Here is a 21934-nt window from a genome sequence, read left to right on the forward strand (position 1 = left end):
ATGGAGGAAGTACATAATTAGTTGAACATTTGAGTTGGTTTCACATATATGGCTTGGCAACTAAATAAAAAATGATAATGGATTTTGTATTGATCAAAATAAGAGGATTTTGGTATAATTTACTTGCTAAAGTAATCAATTTAGCAAGTTAATAAAAGAAATAGTAACTTTAATTGTTGTTCTTCTCCAACAATCTCCTATAATAACTTTCTAAAAGTTATAATAGGGCCTATATTTAATGATTTTTGGTTTATTATGTTGTTCATAAAAAAATTGAAAAGAAAATTGCATCTTTTATCGGCACCGACGCGAGCACTAGCTTTGTACGGCCGCAAAGCGTGCCTAGCATCCATGTCTTCCGGCCAATGCAAGCGATGAGCATATATAAAGATAGCACGCTATGCACATGTAAAGGTAGCATGCTGTGCTTTCGAACCAAAGATCAATAACACCTACGGAGGCAAGCACGAAGCGATAGCGTTGACCTATAGGGCGGCGGCAATGGAGGCCGGTACATACCAGCGACGGTCGGACCAGAGGAATGTACGAGAAATGACGTGAAAACAGGTCCAAAGAGAAGAGATAGGGAGTTTTCTCGATTTTGAAAATTTATGAGTTGAAGAAGATATTTGACAACTTTCTATTTTTCTCGATTTATGAAACTGCTAGAGGAAGCTTTTTTTTCTCTTTTTACTAAAATATTAAGATAAGGAGTTGTTTTACCGAACTCCAAGTTGGATTTCAAATGAAGGCTTATTGTTGGTACAAGCAAAGACATCAAGAAAACGACTTTGAGAAACTAAGGGAAAGTGAAGAATAAGCTATGATTTGGCAATCGATGTACATAGCCAAAGGTGAAGAAACAAGTATTTGAATTGATACGAGGGACTAGATGAGTTATGCAATCAAAGTATCAAATCATTGTTGGATTAAAGGTTAAAAAGTAACTTGAAACTATGCTTTACATGTTGAAATAGTTCTCGTCACAAACTTAAGCTGGATTTGCTCAAGGATTAAGATAAAGTTGATTGTAATTCTTGTGAAGATATATTGTGGAGAAACGTCCGAACTTGCCCATTCTTTGGAATGTTAGGTGTTGCTGCCGTACCCATATTTGGAATTCACCATCATGTGGAAAACAAACTAAGAGGTGTTTGGTTAGAAGTGTTAAAGTTTAACAGATACTGTAACTCTTTTGTTTTATTTAGCAATTAGTATCTAATCATGGACTAATTAGACTCAAAAGATTCGTCTCACAAATTACTCTAGAGCTGTGCTTTTAGTTTCACAAATAATTTATATCTAGTGCTCCAAATATATATCTAAATATTTGATGTGACAGAGATTAAAAAGTTTACGATGCAAACCAAACAGAGCCTAATTCAGTTTTTAGTTTTTTTTCCATAAAGCAGCGAACGTCGTCGAGTGAAGAAATGGAAGGAAATATCGCCACGATGTTTACCTGATGCCAATGGAAGGCAATATCCCACGATGTTAACCTGATGCCGGTTGTATCTGATAATCTGATGGATTAGAGGTTTAAAAGAGGCCACCAAACAAATCCATCTGATAATGCGAAGCATACGTGAGGCTAAGAGATGAGAGATTGGCACTCTTAACTGGTAAACTCTTTCAGGCTTGAGGTATTTTAACATAAAGCACATTAGCCCGCCTACGGAGCAAAGATTACCTCCACAGACTATATACTAAAGCAACGCAGCGACATCCAAAAAAGAATTTTAAAGAGTGAAAGAAACATCTCATACATCAATTTCCAGCATAGCTTCCAAAGTCGATCAAAAGTCTAAACCATACCGCAGGTGATGACTGATGACAGCAGGCTCTGAGCAAACAAAAATTATGGTAACAGAACACAAAAAAGAAAAAAACTCGACAAAAACATGTATAATACTTATTCCTTACAATCAGTAAACTCCCTGGTAAAATATATGATAAAGTCTTGGAACTTGACACTAGAAAGAATATAGGGGACCTCTAACTACCATTGCTTATCTCGACTGTGTAGGGGAGCAGAGGAGGCCTGAAGCATCTGCCCCAACCGCAGCAAGCTCACATATGGTACAAAGCTGCCCTTCGATGGAAGGAACAAATCGGGATCCACAGTAAGGGCAGGAAACATCCTTTTGGCCACGATAGATAGGAACATATGTGGCGCCACAAACAACGAATGGATTTCTGAAATCATAGTTCAGTTGGTGAGAATCGTTCTTGTCCTGGCAAGCTTGCAGAACCTGTCTAGCCTTCTTTGCTTGGGCCTCCTGAGGGCTGTTCTCAAGAAGCATCCTTGCAAAGTGTCCTGCAGTTGCATAGTTTTTCTGCTTGAAGCAAAGAGCCATAGCGCTTGCAAGCACAAGCCTCATATGAACTCTCTGAAGCTTGCAGTTTGTGAAGTAAGCAGCCAACTCCTGTTGACGGGTCACATCATCCCTCAATTCCTTTCTCTTGAGTTCCATCCTCAGACCAAGAACATACTCCCTCACTATCTCAATTAATTCCTTTACCTCATCAACTTCTCTCCGTGAATCCACCACAATAACTGGAATGGTATGCAAGATGCTAAGGAACTGTCTCAGTGCTTCAGGGAACTTTCCCTCAGTTGTGGCTTTGTAGGCAGCCTTGAGTCTATCCTCCATTTGTGAGAAGCTGAAAACAAGTGCAGGAGGGCCCCTCACGTTAGGACTTGCAGACTCATTCCAACCTTTCTCTACTGCAACTGATATAACAGGAGCGGCGGCAAGCGCACGCAGATATGTATGACTGCCCATGTGCAGGTCAAGAAACAAGGGCTTCAGTGGAACAAAGTTCTTGATACCCAACTGGCGGCTAAGCAACCTCATTGCTGTGTCAAAGTTCCCTGCAGCCGCTTGCTCCCCAGCCAGAGAAGATCTCTGGGTCCAAATTTGGCTGACAGGAATACCTGGTGTAGGAGCAACAAATACAGCGGAGCGAGCATTGCCAACAGATTTTGGAGTCTCAGTTTCAGGTGGAAGTTCCAGATCTTCCAGATCCCAGCCACCTTCCTCACCATCCTCCTCATTTGGCTCACCCTCTTCTACATCAAAACCATCACCATTGGCCACCACTTCACTTGCATCAACAATATCCAAGTCTTCATCACCCCAATCAGCACCAGCAGCTTCATCGTCTTCCTCAAGATCTGCCCTTCCAGTAGCATCCAGTCCACCTTCGAAAATACCGCGCATTACCCTCAGTAATGGCCAATCACCACACGCTGTGAGAGGTGCAGGAGGGATCAGTAGTGAGTGGGATTTTCCTTCAGGCAGAGATGGAACATTCTCGCCTAATTCAGCAGCAAGCCTCTCAGCAATTTCTGTGAGCCCATGAGTGACAGCGGTAACATAAGCAAGAGGTATCTGCCCAGCATTCTCCAAGATCTCAACACGCTTCTTGGCATCCCCAAGATACAATGCATTGTGGAACTGTCCCATCAAATTGTTGTTCTGTCCAGCAATTTTGCACATGAAGCCGACCTTGTCCAAGTAACCAGTAATAAGATACAGAAAAGCAAGCCTCTCAAAATTCTTTGTTCGTTGATAAGCATATTCCACTATACCAACATTTCCCTGCCTCAGGGCCTCAATTCCCAACTTGTACCAGTGATCCTTGTCATCGATCTCCTTTGCAGAAGCAACTGCAATTTGAATGTTACCACTCTCGAGAGCCAGGTTAAATCTGGTCTTCTCATCCTTCACAAAGTGTAGAGCAACTTCTGGGAAACCTTTCTGTTGCAAATAAGAAATCACAGCCTGCCCACACAGCTGGGAGTTCTTAATCATACTCATAACATGATCATAGCGTTTCCTGAGAAGGGCGAGCTTGAAAATGTACTCCGATGCATCAACTGCAATCAGCTTGTTCTTTCCATCACGATCTAAGCAGAAAATGTTGTTCCCAACAACCCTCGTTATGTAAATAGGAACATCAAGGGTTTTTATGATCCCACTGTCTCCATTGGGAAGACAGTACTTCATATGGTTCAGTGTAGTGTAAATGAACACACCATTCTCATCCCAGGCACCACTTTTCACACGGATGGTTTCATGCAGTGTGCACCTGTGGACAAGCTTCTTGCTAGCTATAACCACTGCATGCTTGCTCAGCAGTGCAACGGATTCCATGTCACTGGACCAAACAACATATTTGACAGCAGGAGTCTGGAGCTCACCAAGAACTAACCTTTGCTGAAGATCAAAGATGGTCACCCTGTCTTCAGATTTGCACAGCAGGTTACCGGTCCCAGCATAATATATTGCATCAGTCGCAATGGGAAGGGGGCTTTTCTTCACAATTTCATTCTTAAGATTCTTCACCAAAACTTGATTGCTACTCTTCTCAAGGACTGCAAACCTGTTGCGTGCTACAAAAACAGCAGAACCACCAGCTCCTTTCTTTGCCTCTTGCAAGTAATCAGATCTGCCAGCAGAATCCTTGGGAACAATGTAGAGTTCATATGAACCCCCGTCAGCATCAGAGCAAATCAAGACAGCATTCTCAGTTGGGCTGTAGGACAGCGTCCTGGGTGACTGGTTCAAGCTGACTGATCCAGGTCTTCTTATTGGAGCCACTTGAACTTCCTTCTGGCTAGTGTATTCAAAGAACCGGAGAAACCGATCCTTCACATAGAAAACAGTGTCACCACTAACACAGAAGGCCGGGCGTTCCCTCTCTAATTTGAACACAATCATGCCACTGTCATGACCAGCAGCAAGAAGGTTCATTTCAGGGTGAGCAGCAAGAATCCAGAAACGGTCATGCTCCCGTCTAAATGTCTGAATACCAGTTCTCTTTGTGGCATCCCAAATGCGAATGCTTTTGTCTTCTGAGTTGGACACAATGATGTCTTGCTTCGCATGGAACATCACACAAGACACATTATTCATGTGGCCCCTTAAAGTATCAACTTCCCAAGCCTTGGTATCTGTCCACAAAAAATAAATATAAATTATTGCATTTCAAACATTTCCTTGTAGAATGTATACGCTTTTTCACATATGCTAGGTACTAATTGAGCAGCTAAATTGTGTGCTAAACTTAACCTCCAAGAGCAATTTTACATGTACATATTAAATATAAATCAAAAGTAACAAGTTACCAATGGTATGAAGTTCTGTGAACGAAAGATTACAGAAAGAAAGGAAAAAATATCCATGATTAAAAGCATATTATTAGGTAATTCTATCATGCGGAAACATCAAATCATATATACTTGAATAGTTATCATTTGTACACAAAAACTACAAACAAGACATGCAAATTGCAAAGTGAGCAATAAGACTATTACCATTCATTCTCCATAGCTTCACCTGCCGGTCATCTGCCCCAGAAACAATGAGTGGCAAAGTGGGATGAAACGAGGCCCAGTTGACCCCACGGTCATGGCCTTCGAGGACATATTTCACTACAGCATCAACACCTCCAAAAAGATCTGTGTTCATCTGGGTGAGACGGAGGATGTCATCAGCAGGTGACACTGTCTTCTTCCTCAGAGCTCCAATATCCCAGACACGCACAGTCTGATCAAGTGATGCAGATACAACCAGGTCTTCTTTGGGATGGAAAGATGCACACATGACGTAGTGGTTATGTCCAGTCAGCACAGCCACACAGGTGCGTGATTGCCAGTTCCAGATACGGATTGTCTGATCGTCACTAGCACTTACAATCCATGGGTACTCATGATGGAATTGCACAGTGCGAATGTAGTCAAGGTGCCCATGAAGTGTGAAGAGGCAGCGGTGCGTCTTGTAATTCCAGACCTTAATCTTATAATCATCACCTGCATCGTATCACAGTAACCAGAATATTAGAAGACTAATAAGTTTTACAAGTAACAATAGTAATGTGTCGAAGGATGTCTTAGTTTCATTAGCCTGAATTCAATTATTGATAGCACGATTACAGCATTGGTTTTTGTCTTGGTGCACGCTAATGAGAATGCCTTTGTGATTTGTGACCAAGGTATTCTGTCTCATGTTTCAAAGATCATATAGAATCCACTGACTACAGGCAAAGGAAAAATCAAACACTAAGGAATTATTTACCATACCATACAGATCATTGTATGCACAGATGAAGCAAGCACCAGATCCGAGTTCGACCAGCCCATCGTACCAAACTATTATATATATATCCTTAACCACCGCACCTCCCACCAAAGGCGATCTCATCAACGAACTTGTAAACCAGTCTAGTCCAAGCGCCCACGATTACACAATCAACGAATCGCAGAACCATCAAACATCCACCACGTAACTCGCGGGAACACCACCAATCCGCGAGAGAGAAATTGAGCTAAACATGCGAAGCGCGCACTAGACGGGCGAGACGAGGAAGGATCTAGCAAATTACCTCCGGAGACGAAGAGGGGCTGGGTGGCGTGGAAGTGGACGCCGCGAACCGGCCCGTCGTGCTCGTCGAAGCGGTCGAGGAGGGTGCCCATGCGGTAGTCCCACATCTGGATCACCCCGCTGTGGAGACTCGCCAGGATCCATGGCCGACGCGGGTGGAAACTCAGGCCCTTCACCCGGTTGCTCTTCGTCTCGAACTTGGTCAGCATCCTCCCGGCCCGGCGTGCCCGGCCACGTCGGCGGCTAGGCCGAGCTCCCTCCTAGCTGTAGCTGCGGAGAGGAACGGAGAGGAGGAGGGGGTGGATCTGGAGGAGAAGAGGAGGAGGGGGTGGATCTGGAGGGGCGAGTCGGGACTCGCGCGAGAGAGAGAGAGAGAGAGAGAGAGAGAGAGAGAGAGGAGAATGCAATGGACGACGGGAGAGGGAGGTGTTTTAGATCTCGGCGCAGGGGATCTGATGAGCCTCGAGGTGGGGTGAGGTGGTGGGAGGGGTCATGACCGTTTGATGCTGGGACGTGATGATCTCAGCCGTTGGAGAGGATGCGCCCTGGTTGTCAGTGAGGCATTTGCTTTTGCCGTAATGACGGATTAAAGTCGTTTGATGATTTGATGATAGTACTACTGCATACATACAGTACTACTACCATGTAATAAAAAAAACTCATTTGGAGAGAACCGACCGCAGCAGAGGCAGAGCAGACGCGACGCGAGTCTCCTTCCCTGCCGGCCCGCCTCCGCATTCCGGTTCCGGACTTCCGGTAACGCCGAGGTTCGTCCGATTTGCCTCCGTTCCTTCCCGTATTTACCGCTCCCTCGAGCTCAGTGGGTGCGGGATTGGGTAGTAATAGGGCGGGCGTTGGTCGCGACAGAGGGGGCTGATGTAGCCCTGTTCGCAATTTCGACAATTTTGCTGCAACAGGATCGCGTGGGACTCTTGGAAGTTGGAATCGAGACGGTGTTTGCCGAGGTGCTTGTCGGTTTGCTGTAGCTGATATTACTATTGCTTATGGAGATTTTGAGCGAGAGAGAATGTACATATCGATGTGTAGTGATGCTTACTGTGTTTGGGCTGTGTTGATCTGTGTGGGTGATAGAATCTTCGACCGACCTGTGTAGTTTGACAGGATCGAGTTTAAACCTAACTATGGTTTGTCGATGTAGTTTTGAGTTTTCTGCGGTGGTCTATTCTTTTCTAGAATCTGTTACAGTCTGGTGGTGATGCAGTAACCGTAAAGGAATGCAGCAGACAAGCCCATGACTTTCTTATCCTGATGATGGTTTCTTTTCTTTTTGGTAACGTTGTTACTTTTTTCTTGTTCTAGGGTTTCTGGTGCCTAGACGTTCTGAATGGCAGATCTAACCAACATAGGCTGCTGTGGCTGCTTTAGCTTTTTAAGGAAGCCCAGTGTACCTGCACGACAGCCTCCAGATGCTGATGTCATGTTATCTCAAGATTTGCTGGAAGATCAATCAGCTGAAGATCCTGACGGAAGCTTCTATACTGGAGATGATCCTGATCTAAGCTTTTACAATGGGAATAATCTTGATACAAGCTTCCTCAATGGAGACGACCCTGATAAAAGCTTCTACGATAGAGATGATAATGACTACCTTGATGAAAGTGACACTGGACCTCCAATGAAGAGTTCTGAAGATATCATACAATCAAGAGCCCAAAATGGCTTTGCATGTAGAGAGGTCCCAGTTAAAGAGGCTAATAAAGTATTTCGCTCTGAGGTACCATTCTCTTAATATTATTTTTTTGTTCAACTATCTTTCCATATTTGAAGATCTATCTATTCAGGCTTTACCTAGCCTTGCCCACCATTTTCTTGTAAGCTAGCCTACACCATAAGGAGCCGCGCGCTTGAGTTTCCTGAATGCTCGGAAGAAGTTGGTTTCCATTCATCTCAGGCAACCAACACCACCCAATAATTTTTATGTTCTTACCATTTGGCCTTGCTTAAGGTTATCTTTTCATCAAAGGAGCAACTTATTGGAAAGTTCATTCTGTTGAGGATCACACAGTACCCTTCCAGAAAGAATGAGTTGCCTTTTGTAATCCTTATTAGTCATGCTTGTCAGTACTTATAAAAAAATAGACTGGACATGCATTTTTGCTCCAAAACCGAGAAGTGCACATTTTGCCGTTCCTAAGCCATGCATGAATCAAACTTTGACGCATGTATCAATTTCTTTCCTTCTGGAATGATATCTTTTTTAATATACCCTTCAGACCAAGGTTTGGGATTCTGAACATGGACCTGTCATGCCAGGGAAGCAAGCTAAACACCAATTATGGGTTATGAGTTTATGACTGATGCATCTTCTTTCCATTTTTTGATGATAAACAATTAATCAGTCTTTTTTAAAACAACAAATAATTTTAATCCATCCTTCCAATGGCATGATAGGAATAGCCTATTTTATTTGCCCAGCAAAATCTTATTACAATTTACATATGGTCTCTTAAAGATAAACATGAGACATTTGAAAGTAATTCCAGTACTCAATTTAGTACGGGTTTCACTGTTCTGGCTAGGATCCAAGAGCCTGACCAGGTTTATTGCCAGTTTCTAATATTGGCTTTTGGATGTCAAATGAAGGGTAGCAAGTTATATGAGAGCATTTAACTTTCACATAGGACACTGCAATAACCTTTTCTCTTTTGCCATGTTTAGGATGAAAATTGTAATAAGATGGTCAATCAATATGTTCATTTGGGAAAGATTGGTTCTGGGAGCTATGGTAAAGTGGTAAGATACATTGGATGTGCTAATACTTATTTCGTCTCTCCAGATAGATGTCTAAATTCCTTTTATTTTGCTGCTTCCAAAGGTTCTATACAGAAACGTGAAAGATGGGAAGCTATATGCAGTGAAGGTATTGCTTTCTGCTACTCTCTCGTGTCGATGACATATATTTCTTTTAATGATCCCTTCCATGATAAACAGGCTTTCAATGCTGTGTATTCTTGTTAAATAATGATAGTTACTAGTTATACTTGTTTCTCTCTAATATGTGTACCCTATGCATGTTTTTGGCTGCTAGCTAATTTGCTTGCTTCAAGACTGAATTTGTAACCATCTCTCAAGTCTATCGTCTCGTTTTCTTTGCTTGGCACTGTTATTTTTAACAGTTGTACATGTCCTCGGTGCATGTGCTGATGTCTAATTGATGGAATTTTAGATGTTGCCCTTCTCTTTCAGGTCTTGAATAAGCCTTACATGCTGAAAGTGCATGTTGTACGGTCAGAAACTGCCATGACAGATGTTCTTCGGGAGGTGAGTAACTTTGTCAGGTTCTTTGTCCATGTAATACCTTCTTTCCCTTTTTTGTCATGCATGTGTAATTTAGTTCTCTTCCAAAGTTGTTCTGCATGTTTTAAATGTTTTCTGTCTAGGGTCTGCCACAAACTCAATACACATGCTAACCATTTGAAATGCTAATTGATAACATCATTTCCAATATTTGAATATGATAAAAGAATTAGTGTCCAATTATTTAGATAGATCAATTGGAATAGAGTTTCTTTTGCAGTGTGATATCTCGTTGTGGGGCACCCACTGTTTTATGATTGAAGAAAAACAAATTAGGTGGTACCCTGCTCCTTGGCATTTAGCATAACTGAAACAACCCTGCTCACATATCAGGAATGCATTTGTTTATTTAATGGTTACGAACAACATATATTTGCAGTATTGGTTTCCTTCTGATTAACCATGAATCTTTTTGTCCCAGTCCCAGCTATTGATTAGCGTCTGCACTAATTGTGCAATAGAAACCCATTTAACCGTTGAGGAGAAATTGATTCATTGGAGCGTGGAACAAAATTCATGTATCTTTTGTCTATTTGAAAATTATACGCCCGCTAACATTGTTAGTTCTGCCTATATGATTTTTGCCAGACGAATTCCTAGCACGCTAACTACCATGAATATGCTGGATGGTAGCTTCGTTTCTGTTTCTAAGTCACGAAACCATTATTAGTCTTGAGATACTGCAAGAGGTTAAATAGATAGCCACGACCAATATGGAAATTGAAGAGGTTGAGCCATTGCTAGAAATCAGTCGAAATTTCCTGTCAAAATGTAGAAGCGTGGTCACTGGCCCTATGTTAGCACACTGCAGTGTACCATGCTCTTTATATTATTTTAATAATTGACTGCATTGTTTGTTTTGTACGCTTTCTAATTGCTTGCTCCCTTTTTTCTGTATTGGACATTGGAAACAGGTATCCATAATGAAAATGCTAAATCATCCCAATATTGTAAATCTTGTTGAAGTTATTGATGACCCAAACGTAGATAAATTCTACATGGGTATGTAATTACGCTTTCATTATTATGTTTTTTATTTTATTTTATTGCTAAACATGGCATTTTAAATTGAGTTAATTTCACAAAACTACAGCTATTTAGGGGCGGATCTAGCCTAAAAATACATCAATGTCATCTCGACTATACTATGAGTCACCTTCATATGTAAACCTCAAATTACAATGGAAATCACAAAAATTCATTGCTGTCCATGTGACAGCATTGAACAGGGCTGGCTCCGCCCCTGGCTATTTGTGTGGGAACTACAATTTCTTGGATTAGTTTCGCGGAACTACAATTATTTCTTCTCAGACGCAAAAATCAACATGTGGGTCCACACAGCTTGCACGGCTAACATGTGAGCCCTGTGGAAAATATTGTTGGCCTGTGAAACTGATGCCTCAAGTAGTTTCAGTTTTGTGAAACTAGTCCCAGAAGTTGTAGTTCCTTGACACTTTGGCACAAATAGTTGGTGTTTTATGAATTTTACTCTTTGAATTTTATCTATTTTACACAGTTGTCATTTACAATTTTCCATTTGGATTGCCAGTTCTTGAGTATGTTGAAGGAAAAATTGTTTGTGATAATGGTTTAGAGGAAGCTACTGCAAGAAATTATGTGCGAGACATAATATCAGGTCTTCAGTATCTTCATTCTCATGTAAGATTTAAGTCTTTTATTTGTTTCTGTTACCTTGTATGTTGGGTGAATACTGTGCCATGTCATACTTTACAATTTAGAAAACCAACGGTAGATAAGTTGAGGTACATCATGTTGAAAACAATTTTCCAGGGTGTCATTTTTTTTGGAAAAATCATTTGTATTTCCTCTTCTACAACCCCCCTCCTTTTTCCTTTTGTATTTGTAAAGGCCGTGGTTGCGGCTGAACTGTTTTTTGCCGATCTTGTTTTAGCTTTATAATCAGTATTTCATTGCATTGGAAAATGCTGGCTTGGTTTTGTATTGTAATGCATGGTCATTTCATGATTTGTGGAAGATCAATGGATTTCTGCAAGCCACTGCCTACTGGACATAAATAAATACACTTAAGTCCTGGATATGTAAGCTTGAACTTGTGATGTCAGTTTCCATAAGTTTGAGCACTGCCAATTGCCTGCTATTCGTTTGGTTTTTAGGTAATCATTGGATATATCTAAAAATATGATGCTGTCCTCATTCAAGGACTAGTCCAAGTACGGTTGACATTTAAGATGGTGGTATGCATCAAACTTGGTTTTATGTTGTTGTATAAAGCTGTAAGCATTAATATCAGTCTATCTGTCAAGCAGATTATTTATTTGCTTCTTGTGTGCTTGCACACTGGCAGCAGTATGTGACGCAAGCAGCAGCTGCTACAGAGGGTGCTGGCTGGAGCAACATGGTGAACAATGTGGTTAATTCCACAGATTAGTTTAGGCATTATAGTTGAGGGAATGCCATGTCTGTGGTATATGGCACCAACAGTTGAGGTTGGTTTTGCTTAGGACTCAGCGAGATGATTAGGAAGGTTAAGTATTGTTATATTGATGTTACTAACCTTTGGAATTAGGGAAGATGATAACTCCATTAGTGGAGATAGTCATATATAGACAGCCACATGGGCCATATAGGCCTATACTAGATGGGCCTTCATATACTTAACACCCCCCTTCAAACTCAAGGTGGAATTGGAGGATCTGAAGCATTGAGTTTGATCAAGTGAAGCCGATGCTGCTCTTGAGTTTGTGCTTTAGTGAAGAAATCAGCCAGCTGCAGCTCAGAAGGCACATATCGAAGAGCAATGGTCTTCTGATGACAATGAGACCGAGTAAAGAAGGCATCAACACCAATATGTTTAGTTAGTTCATGCTTCACAGGATCATTGGCAATTTGTATAGCTGCAGTACTGTCACAAAGAAGAGGTGTGGCAGCATCACAAGAAACCCCAAAATCAGCCAACAACCATCGAAGCCAGACAATCTCTGCAGTAGTAGTGGCAAGGGCTCGAAGTTCTGCCTCTGCACTAGAGCGAGATACAGCAGTCTGCTTCTTGGACTTCCATGCAATAGGTGAGGAACCAAGAAGAATACAATAACCGGTGATGGAACAACGATCCGTTGGGTCACTCGCCCAAGTGGAGTCCAAGTAAGCATAGAGCTGAAGCGGACTATTACGAGCATAGAATAAACATCGAGATGCTGTCCCCCTTAAATACCGTAGTACACGCAGTAAATGTCCAAAATGAACAAAAGTAGGAGCACTCACAAACTAGCTCAAAATATGAACTGCATGAGCGATATCTGGTCTGGTAACAGAAAACTGTTACCACCGTGACTGGAAATAGCCTGAGATGGTCTCTGCAGAAACAGAGGAAGAAACTCCAAATCTCCACGGGTAGAGAAGATGACCACGTGCAGCGTGCAGGGATGAAGAGCCACGGGCGGAAGAGGACAGGGCACGCAGGAAGACAACTCCCGCGGGCGCTCCAAATCTCCATGGGCAGGGCACGCGCAGGGCACGCGGGAAGACGACTCCCGCGGGCGGACGCAAGTCGTCCCCACGCGTGAAGAAAAGCCCGCGCGCGATGCGATGACGGATGCGTGACGGACGCCTGTGCGGACGACGACCCCGCGCGCGATGCGTCCCCACGAGAGCGGACAGCTCCGTGACGACGAGTCGCGAAGGCGCGAAGGTGGAGACGAGACGCGAAGGCGCGAAGGTGAAGACGACGGTGGCAATGTGCCGACCCCGTGAAAACAGAGGAAACGCGATGGGCGGCACACGCGATGGGCGTGCGGCGACCGGAAAAAAAAATGGATCTTGGGGGTGATTAGGGATCAGATTAGCCCTAATTCGACCCCTAAACCATGCTTTGGTACGATGTTACTAACCTTTGGAATTAGGGAAGATGATAACTCCATTAGTGGAGATAGTCATATATAGACAGCCACATGGGCCATATAGGCCTATACTAGATGAGCCTTCATATACTTAACAATTGAGTCCATTTTAGTTTCTACTAGGGGCTGGGAAGTTAAAGATAACGGTAGATAGAGATGGACCCAATCTGACCAAATCCTCCATAAAAGTAAGCAAGAAATCATCTCTCCAGTCTCTAAATCGTTCGCGATAACTCTCAACTCTTCTTTTCTCTCATGTCAATTATTTAATACCCTAATTGAAGTTACACCACCTGGCCATCCCCTGCACACAATGCGAACGATGATTCACAACAATGCTAAAATTCTTATTTAGTTTATTCATCACTGCTGTGCATGATAGATCATGCTTGCCTAGAAAAGTAAATCCCACAGTTCCCAGACTCCCATCTAATGTTTCTTTTCTCCCATTTTTTAACTTATTTACATGTGCCATTAACCATGTGCTCATGATTGGTTGTTTTTCTATGTTATGCAGTTTGCACTATGCCGCATGTTTCCTAGCTTGAATGTGACACTGAAACTTGTCATTTTCATACACAGAATGTTATTCATGGTGATATCAAACCAGACAATCTCTTGGTTACAAGCTCAGGCAATGTGAAGATAGGAGACTTCAGTGTTAGCCAGGTTTTTGAGGTGTTTCCATGATCCTGCAACTTTGTGTGTTTCAGTGAAATTTTATTGTTCTTGTCAGGAAAAAATGTTTTTTTAGTTGAATGAACTCATCCTTGAAAATAGTTGTCTAAATTATGATTTGTATCACTTAATTGCTCTTACTCTGATCAAGAAACTTGGCTCTGTGGGTTCCAAGTTTCTCAAAGTGACACTTTTAAAGATATAATCTTCTCCTTGTGTCTCTTTGAGGATTTTAAAGATAACTTGAGTTGACAACCAAGATGCTTCCTCATTCTTTTGGAAGTATTTTTGTTGCTCAGTAGTTCCACTTTTATTTTATATTGTTTCATTCCTTAAACACAAGTAAATCCACTTGATCTTTTTGAAGTATGTGTTTGCTTTTGTGGCGAATTCCTCTGGATTATCGAAATTTTTTGTCTTGGTGTTTTACTTAAAAAATGGTATGGTGGTACTGACGGAGTTACAATGTAGGATGAGGATGATATGCTTTGGAGATCTCCCGGTACTCCTGTTTTCACTGCTCCAGAGTGTTGTCAAGGTACAACTACCTACCTTTAATATTTCAATCAACAAAAATGCTGCACATTAAATTTGTCAATCACCAAATTTATAGAACTGTGATTTTTGGGTAGCAAGATATCCTGGACATGATTGCAGAATCACAAATAAACTGAATTACAACAGCCTAGATTATTCTTCATTAATTTAGAAGTACTCAAATGTTCGTTGGGCTACCAGATATAGACTCACTAAATATGGCGAAGTTTTTATCTTTACCTCAGTGCAGGTTCAGCATATCATGGTAGGACATCTGATACTTGGGCAGTCGGTGTAACTTTATATTGTATGATTTCTGGGCACTATCCATTTCTTGGAGATACATTGCCGGAAACTTATGATAAGGTGCAAAGATGTTTCCTTCATTTCCTTTTGATTCTAAGGTGAATGCATGAAACTCACTTTAGTCCTGGCCACCGAATAGATAACCAATGATCCTGTGCAAATACCTGATGACATGAACCCCCAGCTTGCTGATTTGCTCCAAAGGCTTCTCTGCAAAGGTTCCCTTTCTTTTTACGCAATCGTATCCTCATATGATTTTGATATATCAGAGTTTTGGTGCCAGATGTGCTCTAATGGACATCCTTTGTTTTCTTGTGTGATTGATTTGCAGATCCTGGGGAACGTATCACCCTGCAGACTGCGGCAGAGCATCCTTGGGTTGCTGGAGACAAGGGCCCAGTCCCTGAACACATCTGCAGGTGTGGCTTTGGCCGCTGGAAGAGAAGTGATACTGGGAACCAAGTGCAATAACAGCACGTAAACGGGATGATCTAGTGTAGATAACTGATGAGAAGTATGGCTAAGCAAAGCCAGTGAGATGACTAACGAAGCATTTCTCTATTGTCTTACATTTCCCTTTTATAATGAGCTGTTTGGTGATCGATTGAACATATTTCTTTAATTTTTTATACATAATAGACTAATAAAGTTTTTTTAAAAAGTCACCGGTAGATCGTCACAACGCAAAGTGCTGCCTTCGATCGTGGTCCTGGTTGTATCCAGGGCAGAGCTAGTTTGTGCTAGTTTACGCTTAACTAATCCAAAAGTAGCCAAATAGGAAGGTTAGAGCTAGTTTTTTTTTTGCAACTAGCCTACCCATAAAAACTATCCTTTCAAAGGGGTGGTTATTTGGGTTAGTTAGTAGGGCCCACAGCAATTCTTTTTTTCTCCAACTTAGGCTGCACCGGATTGAGCTTATCCTCTTCTCTAGCGATTGATCCGCTGTTTTTATTGTCATTTTAACCCTTGCATCCAAATACATCTTCAGGAGCTAGTTCAGGGCTAGTCTTGGACTAGAAACTAACTCTAACCTCAAGCTGAGATAGAGTATCCAAACATGGCCAATGTACGTAGGGTGTGTTTAGATCCAAAATATTATTGACATTGTAGCACTTTCGTTTGTATTTAGCAAACAATATTCAATCATGAACTAACTAGGTTTAAAAGATTTATCTCGTGATTTAGAGTCAAATTGTGTAATTAGTTATTTTTTTATTTATATTTAATACTCCATACATATGTTACAAGATTCGATGTGATGGTGAATCTTGTAAATTTTTAGAATTTTGAAGGCATCTAAACATGTCTGTAGTATCTTAACTTCTCGTTCTGTGTCTTCAAAAAGAAAAAAATCTTGTTCTGAAAGTTGGGCTCTTTGTTTTTCTTTCGTGGCTACCAGCAGCAGAATGTGTTGCCAATTTATTGCGACAGCAGCGTTTTGTCGTGTTTATGTGGTAACAACATTGTGGTTGATCAATTAATAGTAACAGATGCAATTGAAATAATGTGACGTGAAGAATTAGGGGAGGAGGTAGATGGGTTTTCTCACGTTATGGAATCGTAGTATCTGGCTCGCTCTCTATGCAAAAGGAGGAGGGAGGAGTTGCTGCAAGTAAAGATATAGTTGATAGCAGCAAAGCTGGAGTCCAAATATTTCCAAATAATGTGACGTGAAGAATTAGGGGAGGAGGTAGGTTGTTTTTCTCACGTTATGGAATCGTAGTATCTGGCTCAATTCTATGCAAAAAGAGGAGGAAAGAGTTGGTGCAAGTAAAAATAGAGTTGATAGCAGCAAGCTGGAGTCCAAATATTTCCAACCAAGGTGCCCTTCGGGCTCAACCAAGACACAACGCGCAAGCTTGAACGTGCTCGTTGTAAGAAATTCTAGCAAGCCTAGAGTGGCTTGGATAAACGGCCGATATATACATATAGCCTTCAGAATAAACAATCAATACATGTATCGTCTTTAGAACAAAAATAACCGATATATAAATCAATCTTAGATGCTAAGTAGCTGATGAGTTGGATATTATTGCTATTTAGTGCTATATGTTTTTAAGTTCGTATAAACAAGGGTTTAGGAGGACATTTGTTGACACTCAAATTTGGTTCAACCGTTCAAGCTATATATGGATCAAGTACTAATCAAATAGCTAATTTAATTTAGTCAAATCGTCGACAACGAGATGCCTGTGGTGATTTTGTCAATTTCAAGATTTATCGGTTTAACTTGATTCTTCGGAGGTGTTTATAGGAGTAGGATGGCGTGCGTGCATTCATAGGGATGAATGTACGCTCGTGTACTGGATCTCATAAAAAAAACATACCTAAAGTATCAGCAATTTTTATGAAGCTTTTATACCGGACAGAAGTTGTATGGTATATAGATATAGTCTAGCGCGCGAGAGAACAATCCTGTGTTACATGGAGTTTAGCTACTAGCTCTGTTCGCTTAAACTTATCGGTCAAATCTACCAGTCATTCAGTAATGTTTTTCTCTCATAACAAATCGTCTAACGCTACTTTCTGTTATGGCTTATCACACAACTATCAAAAGCAGATTTTATATTCTTATATGTCCACGCATGAATAGGAAGAAAAATGCTACGAATTGATTATTCTAGACATGTTTGGACGCAAAGGCTTAATTTTTGCCTGCGTGGATCAGGGAGTCCGAGATCAACGAGTCTTGTGCCACTTGGGCAGTGTCGAGTGCATGCACTTTCCCATCAATGAATTGACCGGCTGTCATACATTAATTACTTTTTATGTGCATGATCTGGATCCCAACAAATACATACAAGCTGGTTAGGTTTTTTTTAGTGGTGGAACTTGCATACTCGGCTGGCAGACGACGTCTCTTTTGACAGTGAGGCGTCTATGGTGACTTTATAAATTTTATGATCTGCCGGCTCAGTCATTTGGAAGTGTTTATAGGAATAAGATTTGTGTACGTGTATTCATAAAGATGAGTGTGCGTGTGTTGTGAGTGTCTGTGTTGTACTATATATTTTTTTTTAAAAAAAGACATGATGACATACATGGGATGGATGGAGTTATAGATGGATTCGAGTCGGGCTGTGGCGATACGGTGAATGACCAGAATTAAGGTCAGTTTATTATTTGCTTTCGACGTATGACGGACAGGGTCCAACTGAATTGAGGTAAGTTTTTATTCACTCTTGACGTATGATGGATAGCGCTGGACAGAATTGAGGTTAGTTTATTCTCTTTTACGTGCGACAAACGGTGCCGATAAGTGTAATATTCCGTCTTCACGATTAGCCTCGCTTATATTTGGCAGCTTTTTTAATATAGACTACTCTCACAAACCAACACCAGTTTTTCTACGCACTTTGTCCTCACTCGTGCGCACCAGGAAGAACTTCCCGGTCGATCACTCACCCGAAATTGCTCCAGACCAAACACACTTAACCTTAGAGTCTTTTGAATAGGCTCCAGGGAAAAGTTACAACTTATTGATATAAGTATCCTATTAAGCTCTGGACCGGGATGTTACAATAAGGTGACGTCCAATTAAAAGATCTAACAACCAATCATCAAAAACCATACCTATTACTTTTTATCTTCTACTTCAAGCCCTTCTAACTCTTTGTTGTTCGGCACATCTCTCGATGAGGTTTGTTGGCATTCTAGATGACCCCGACCTAGAACACCTCAGCCATGGGATCTTCCCGGGAGACGTTCATGGGTTTATCGAGCGAAAGACGAGAGTCTAATCGGCCTCATCGACCTGTTGGTCGGTCTTGCTGTTGGGACCTCCCACCATTGCATGCTACACTGGAATGCGACCTTTAGGCGATCTATTCTCTATTGGTGTGTGACCCGAATCGGTGTCAATACACTTTTTCTCGACGAGGTTCAATGGCATTCTAGGTGATGTTGCCGATCCTAGAACATCCTACCACACGTCTTCCTGATGGGTCTTCGCGAGAAGTGTTCGTGGGTTTATCGGGTGAAAACCAAGAGTCTAATATCGGCCTCATTGACCTGTTGGTCAGCCTCGTGTTGGGACCTTCCTCCGCTACATGCTAGGCCGTGTGTGGCCATTGGACGATCTAGCCCCTAAACTGACTCTGCGTCAATATTGAGGGAATCCCAAACCAAGCATGCCTCCACCTAGCTAGCTAGGCACACCTTTTATGGTTTTTCTCTCTCGGGACAAGTGCGACACAAAAATGGTGTTAGACGTGTTCTTTGTACTAGCTAGCATACATGGACCTATTTAATTGGATAGCTAACCTCTGACCAGACTCTAGGAAGTTATTTTTGAAGTATTTGGTTATCTGTTTGGACCTGATACTAGGCTCTAGGTAGCCCGACCACCCTCCAAGAATATGTGGCATCTATTTTTGGGAGCCAGACTTGACCAGCGCTCCGTCTTCCATCCTGTCACCTCCTGATCTTTGATCCTGTGACCTCCGTCTGCTCCTCGTCGTTAGTACTCTGCTACACCTCCTTGTGGGTGGTGTTGGTGGTCCCTTGCTCATCCCTGCCACTAGTCGTCCTTCAGATCCATCCATGATGACCGTGAAGGCCCCACCGATGCTCTACTACTAGTAGATCCAACAATCAACAAGCTAGAGCACCTCTGCGTTGTCGTATCGATCTCGTGGACAAGGAGTCTGTGTGCATCCTCGTCAGCTGCATCTACGACCCATGTTCTAGCCAAGGATCAACTCTGTCGTCTCGGTGCCGAGGATAGAGCGTGGCGCGCAGTGGAGGCCGACAAATGACATGCATAATAGGCACAAAGAGGAGTTCCACATGGAGGTGGATGAGCCTCGTCTGCAGGGTAGTGCATTCTCTTTCCTATACTCTGTTCTAGTCCTTGTTTTTCTATATCTTTAAGTTTATGAACATTTGATCCTTCATCCTAGATTAGTGTAGAATGCTCAGCCAATATTTTCTTCCTAAGGCGTTAGACATTTAGGCTCTATTTGACACAACTCACTTTATTAGTGAAGTTGTTTTTTTAGAAAAGAGCTTTATGAGTAACTTTTTAGAAAAAGCTGAGCTGTTTTAAAAAGTTATTTGGCAAAACAGCTTGTGCATAGATGAAAGAAAGAAATAGGGAAGAGAGCTAAGATAAGCTACTTTTTTAAATTCATCCCAACTCTTGTCTTTGTGAGAGGAGAAGAAAAATATCTTTACCCATAAACTATATTGGAAAAGAGTGTTTGACAAAAAAAAAACTGACAACAACTCATGAAGTTTGAAGTTGTTTGTAAGTTGACCTGATATCCTCATGTTCTAAATGGAGTCTAAATTCTATTATTATTATTATTATTATTATTATTATTATTATTATTATTATTATTATTATTATTATTATTATTATTATTATTATTATTATTATTATTATTATTATTATTATTATTATTATTATTATTATTATTATTATTATTATTATTATTATTATTATTATTATTATTATTATTATTAGTTACTATACCTGAATTCATTTGAGAGGTGTATTATGTTTAAATAGCCGATAATTCATAATTCAAGCATATGAAGAATCATAGAGGGAGCATTTTACTTGTAGTTTTCATAGGTAATATCAAAAGAACGATATATGTTTCTCAGGCATACTGGTCATAAGTTTCAGAAGTAGCTGCAACAGGGCAAGTGTTTGATTTATAGCTTGTGAAATACTTGCAAGATTACTATCTCCATTATTAATTTTCTTCTGAAGCACTATTTTGGGTTATTCTGTTGCTGTACATTTCAATTTTGAACTTTAATAATTGTCTTACTGCTTATGCCATGTGATTTGATATGGTTGTAATAACAGTGGATCAAAGATTTTTCCATCTTTTGTGACGTTCGTGAACAGCAAGGATGCTAGTGATGGCTCAAGAAGGTGCTTCTGGATTAGCTGCAGTCATTGATATGGATGCTGCTTTCAGTATGGAATAGACACAACACATGCCGTTGAGACAAAATTTTAGAGATGTAAATAATTCTCGATATGTAAGATAGTTCTTGTGTGACATATATGTGTGTAAAGTTGGAACATGTCTTAGAGTTGTATGCATGAGGCTATTATAACTTGCTGTTTGAGATATGTGTTTTGGTTTCTTTTTATCTGATCATTACCAATTCAAAAGAAGGCAGGAATCAATAGAAGTAAAAAACTTGAGTGAAAAAAATCTGTTATACTAGTCTCATCCTTATTGTTTCTAAACAAAGAAGATGTCTTGACTTGCTGACATTTTTACTGTATCTAAGCTGAAAGAAGCTAGATTTGTCTAGTTAGAGAACAATAGTATTCTTTTCAGACTAGATTATTTTTTCAGCCCCATTAGTAAGGAGTATAAGCTGAATAGTTAAATTGAATCAGTTAGTTAATGAAACTTAAGACTTGTTCAGTTTCTAAAAAATTTTGGTTTCGGGTACTGTAACATTTTTATTTTTATTTGGCAAATATTGTCAAATCACGAACTAACTAAGCTCAAAAGATTCATCTCGCGATTTACAGGCAAACTGTGCAATTAGTTTTTGTTTTCATCTATATTTAATGCTTCATGCATGTGCTGTAAGATTCGATGTGACGGAAAATCTTGAAAATTTTTGGTTTTTAGGTGAACTAAACAAGGCCTTAGAGGAGAAGCATATTAAAAGGGTAAACTTACCAATTTGAAATAGAAGTGTCCGTATTAGAATAAACCAGACAATCAAATATGGAAAGACTTGCTAGTTTAGCTATGTTATAACGAAGCTAAGAAATCAAACACACCCCTCACATTGTTGTAGCTTTTAGGGGTAGTCTGGCCTGACCTAGCTTCCATTGTGGACCTAGCC

The 21934-nt window shown here is 40.9% G+C and overlaps 2 protein-coding genes across 3 annotated transcripts; one reads left to right on the forward strand and one right to left on the reverse strand.

Annotated features, from left to right (window-relative positions):
• LOC8063393 (coatomer subunit alpha-3) lies at positions 1738-6769 on the reverse strand. The gene is made up of 3 exons (XM_002466541.2): positions 6391-6769; positions 5324-5818; positions 1738-4960 (listed from the first exon to the last, which is right to left on the reverse strand). Exons 1-3 carry the CDS (start codon positions 6596-6598, stop codon positions 2010-2012), a joined length of 3654 nt encoding a protein of 1217 aa, XP_002466586.1. The 5' UTR covers positions 6599-6769; the 3' UTR covers positions 1738-2009.
• On the forward strand, positions 7001-15771 carry LOC8063394 (serine/threonine-protein kinase GRIK1). Of its 2 annotated transcripts, XM_021463338.1 has the most exons (12): positions 7001-7156; positions 7710-8124; positions 9069-9143; positions 9226-9270; positions 9597-9671; positions 10622-10709; positions 11257-11366; positions 14168-14263; positions 14735-14801; positions 15051-15166; positions 15246-15324; positions 15438-15771. In XM_021463338.1, exons 2-12 carry the CDS (start codon positions 7735-7737, stop codon positions 15575-15577), a joined length of 1281 nt encoding a protein of 426 aa, XP_021319013.1. In that variant the 5' UTR covers positions 7001-7156; positions 7710-7734; the 3' UTR covers positions 15578-15771. The 2 variants fall into 2 exon arrangements, with proteins under 2 accessions (XP_021319013.1, XP_021319061.1); XM_021463386.1 differs by lacking the exons at positions 10622-10709; positions 11257-11366.

Source organism: Sorghum bicolor, chromosome 1, assembly GCF_000003195.3.
Source record: "Sorghum bicolor cultivar BTx623 chromosome 1, Sorghum_bicolor_NCBIv3, whole genome shotgun sequence".
NCBI lineage: Eukaryota > Viridiplantae > Streptophyta > Magnoliopsida > Poales > Poaceae > Sorghum > Sorghum bicolor.

Coding starts and splice junctions, on each gene's coding strand:
- LOC8063393 (XM_002466541.2), bottom strand. CDS start 6,598: ATGCTGACCAAGTTCGAGACGAAGAGCAACCGGGTGAAGGGCCTGAGT. Junction 5,819..6,390: donor GCCCCTCTTCGTCTCCGGAG/GTAATTTGCTAG, acceptor GATACGATGCAG/GTGATGATTATAAGATTAAG. Junction 4,961..5,323: donor GAAGCTATGGAGAATGAATG/GTAATAGTCTTA, acceptor TTTTGTGGACAG/ATACCAAGGCTTGGGAAGTT.
- LOC8063394 (XM_021463338.1), top strand. CDS start 7,735: ATGGCAGATCTAACCAACATAGGCTGCTGTGGCTGCTTTAGCTTTTTA. Junction 14,264..14,734: donor GTGTTAGCCAGGTTTTTGAG/GTGTTTCCATGA, acceptor GTTACAATGTAG/GATGAGGATGATATGCTTTG. Junction 15,167..15,245: donor TGCCGGAAACTTATGATAAG/GTGCAAAGATGT, acceptor GCCACCGAATAG/ATAACCAATGATCCTGTGCA.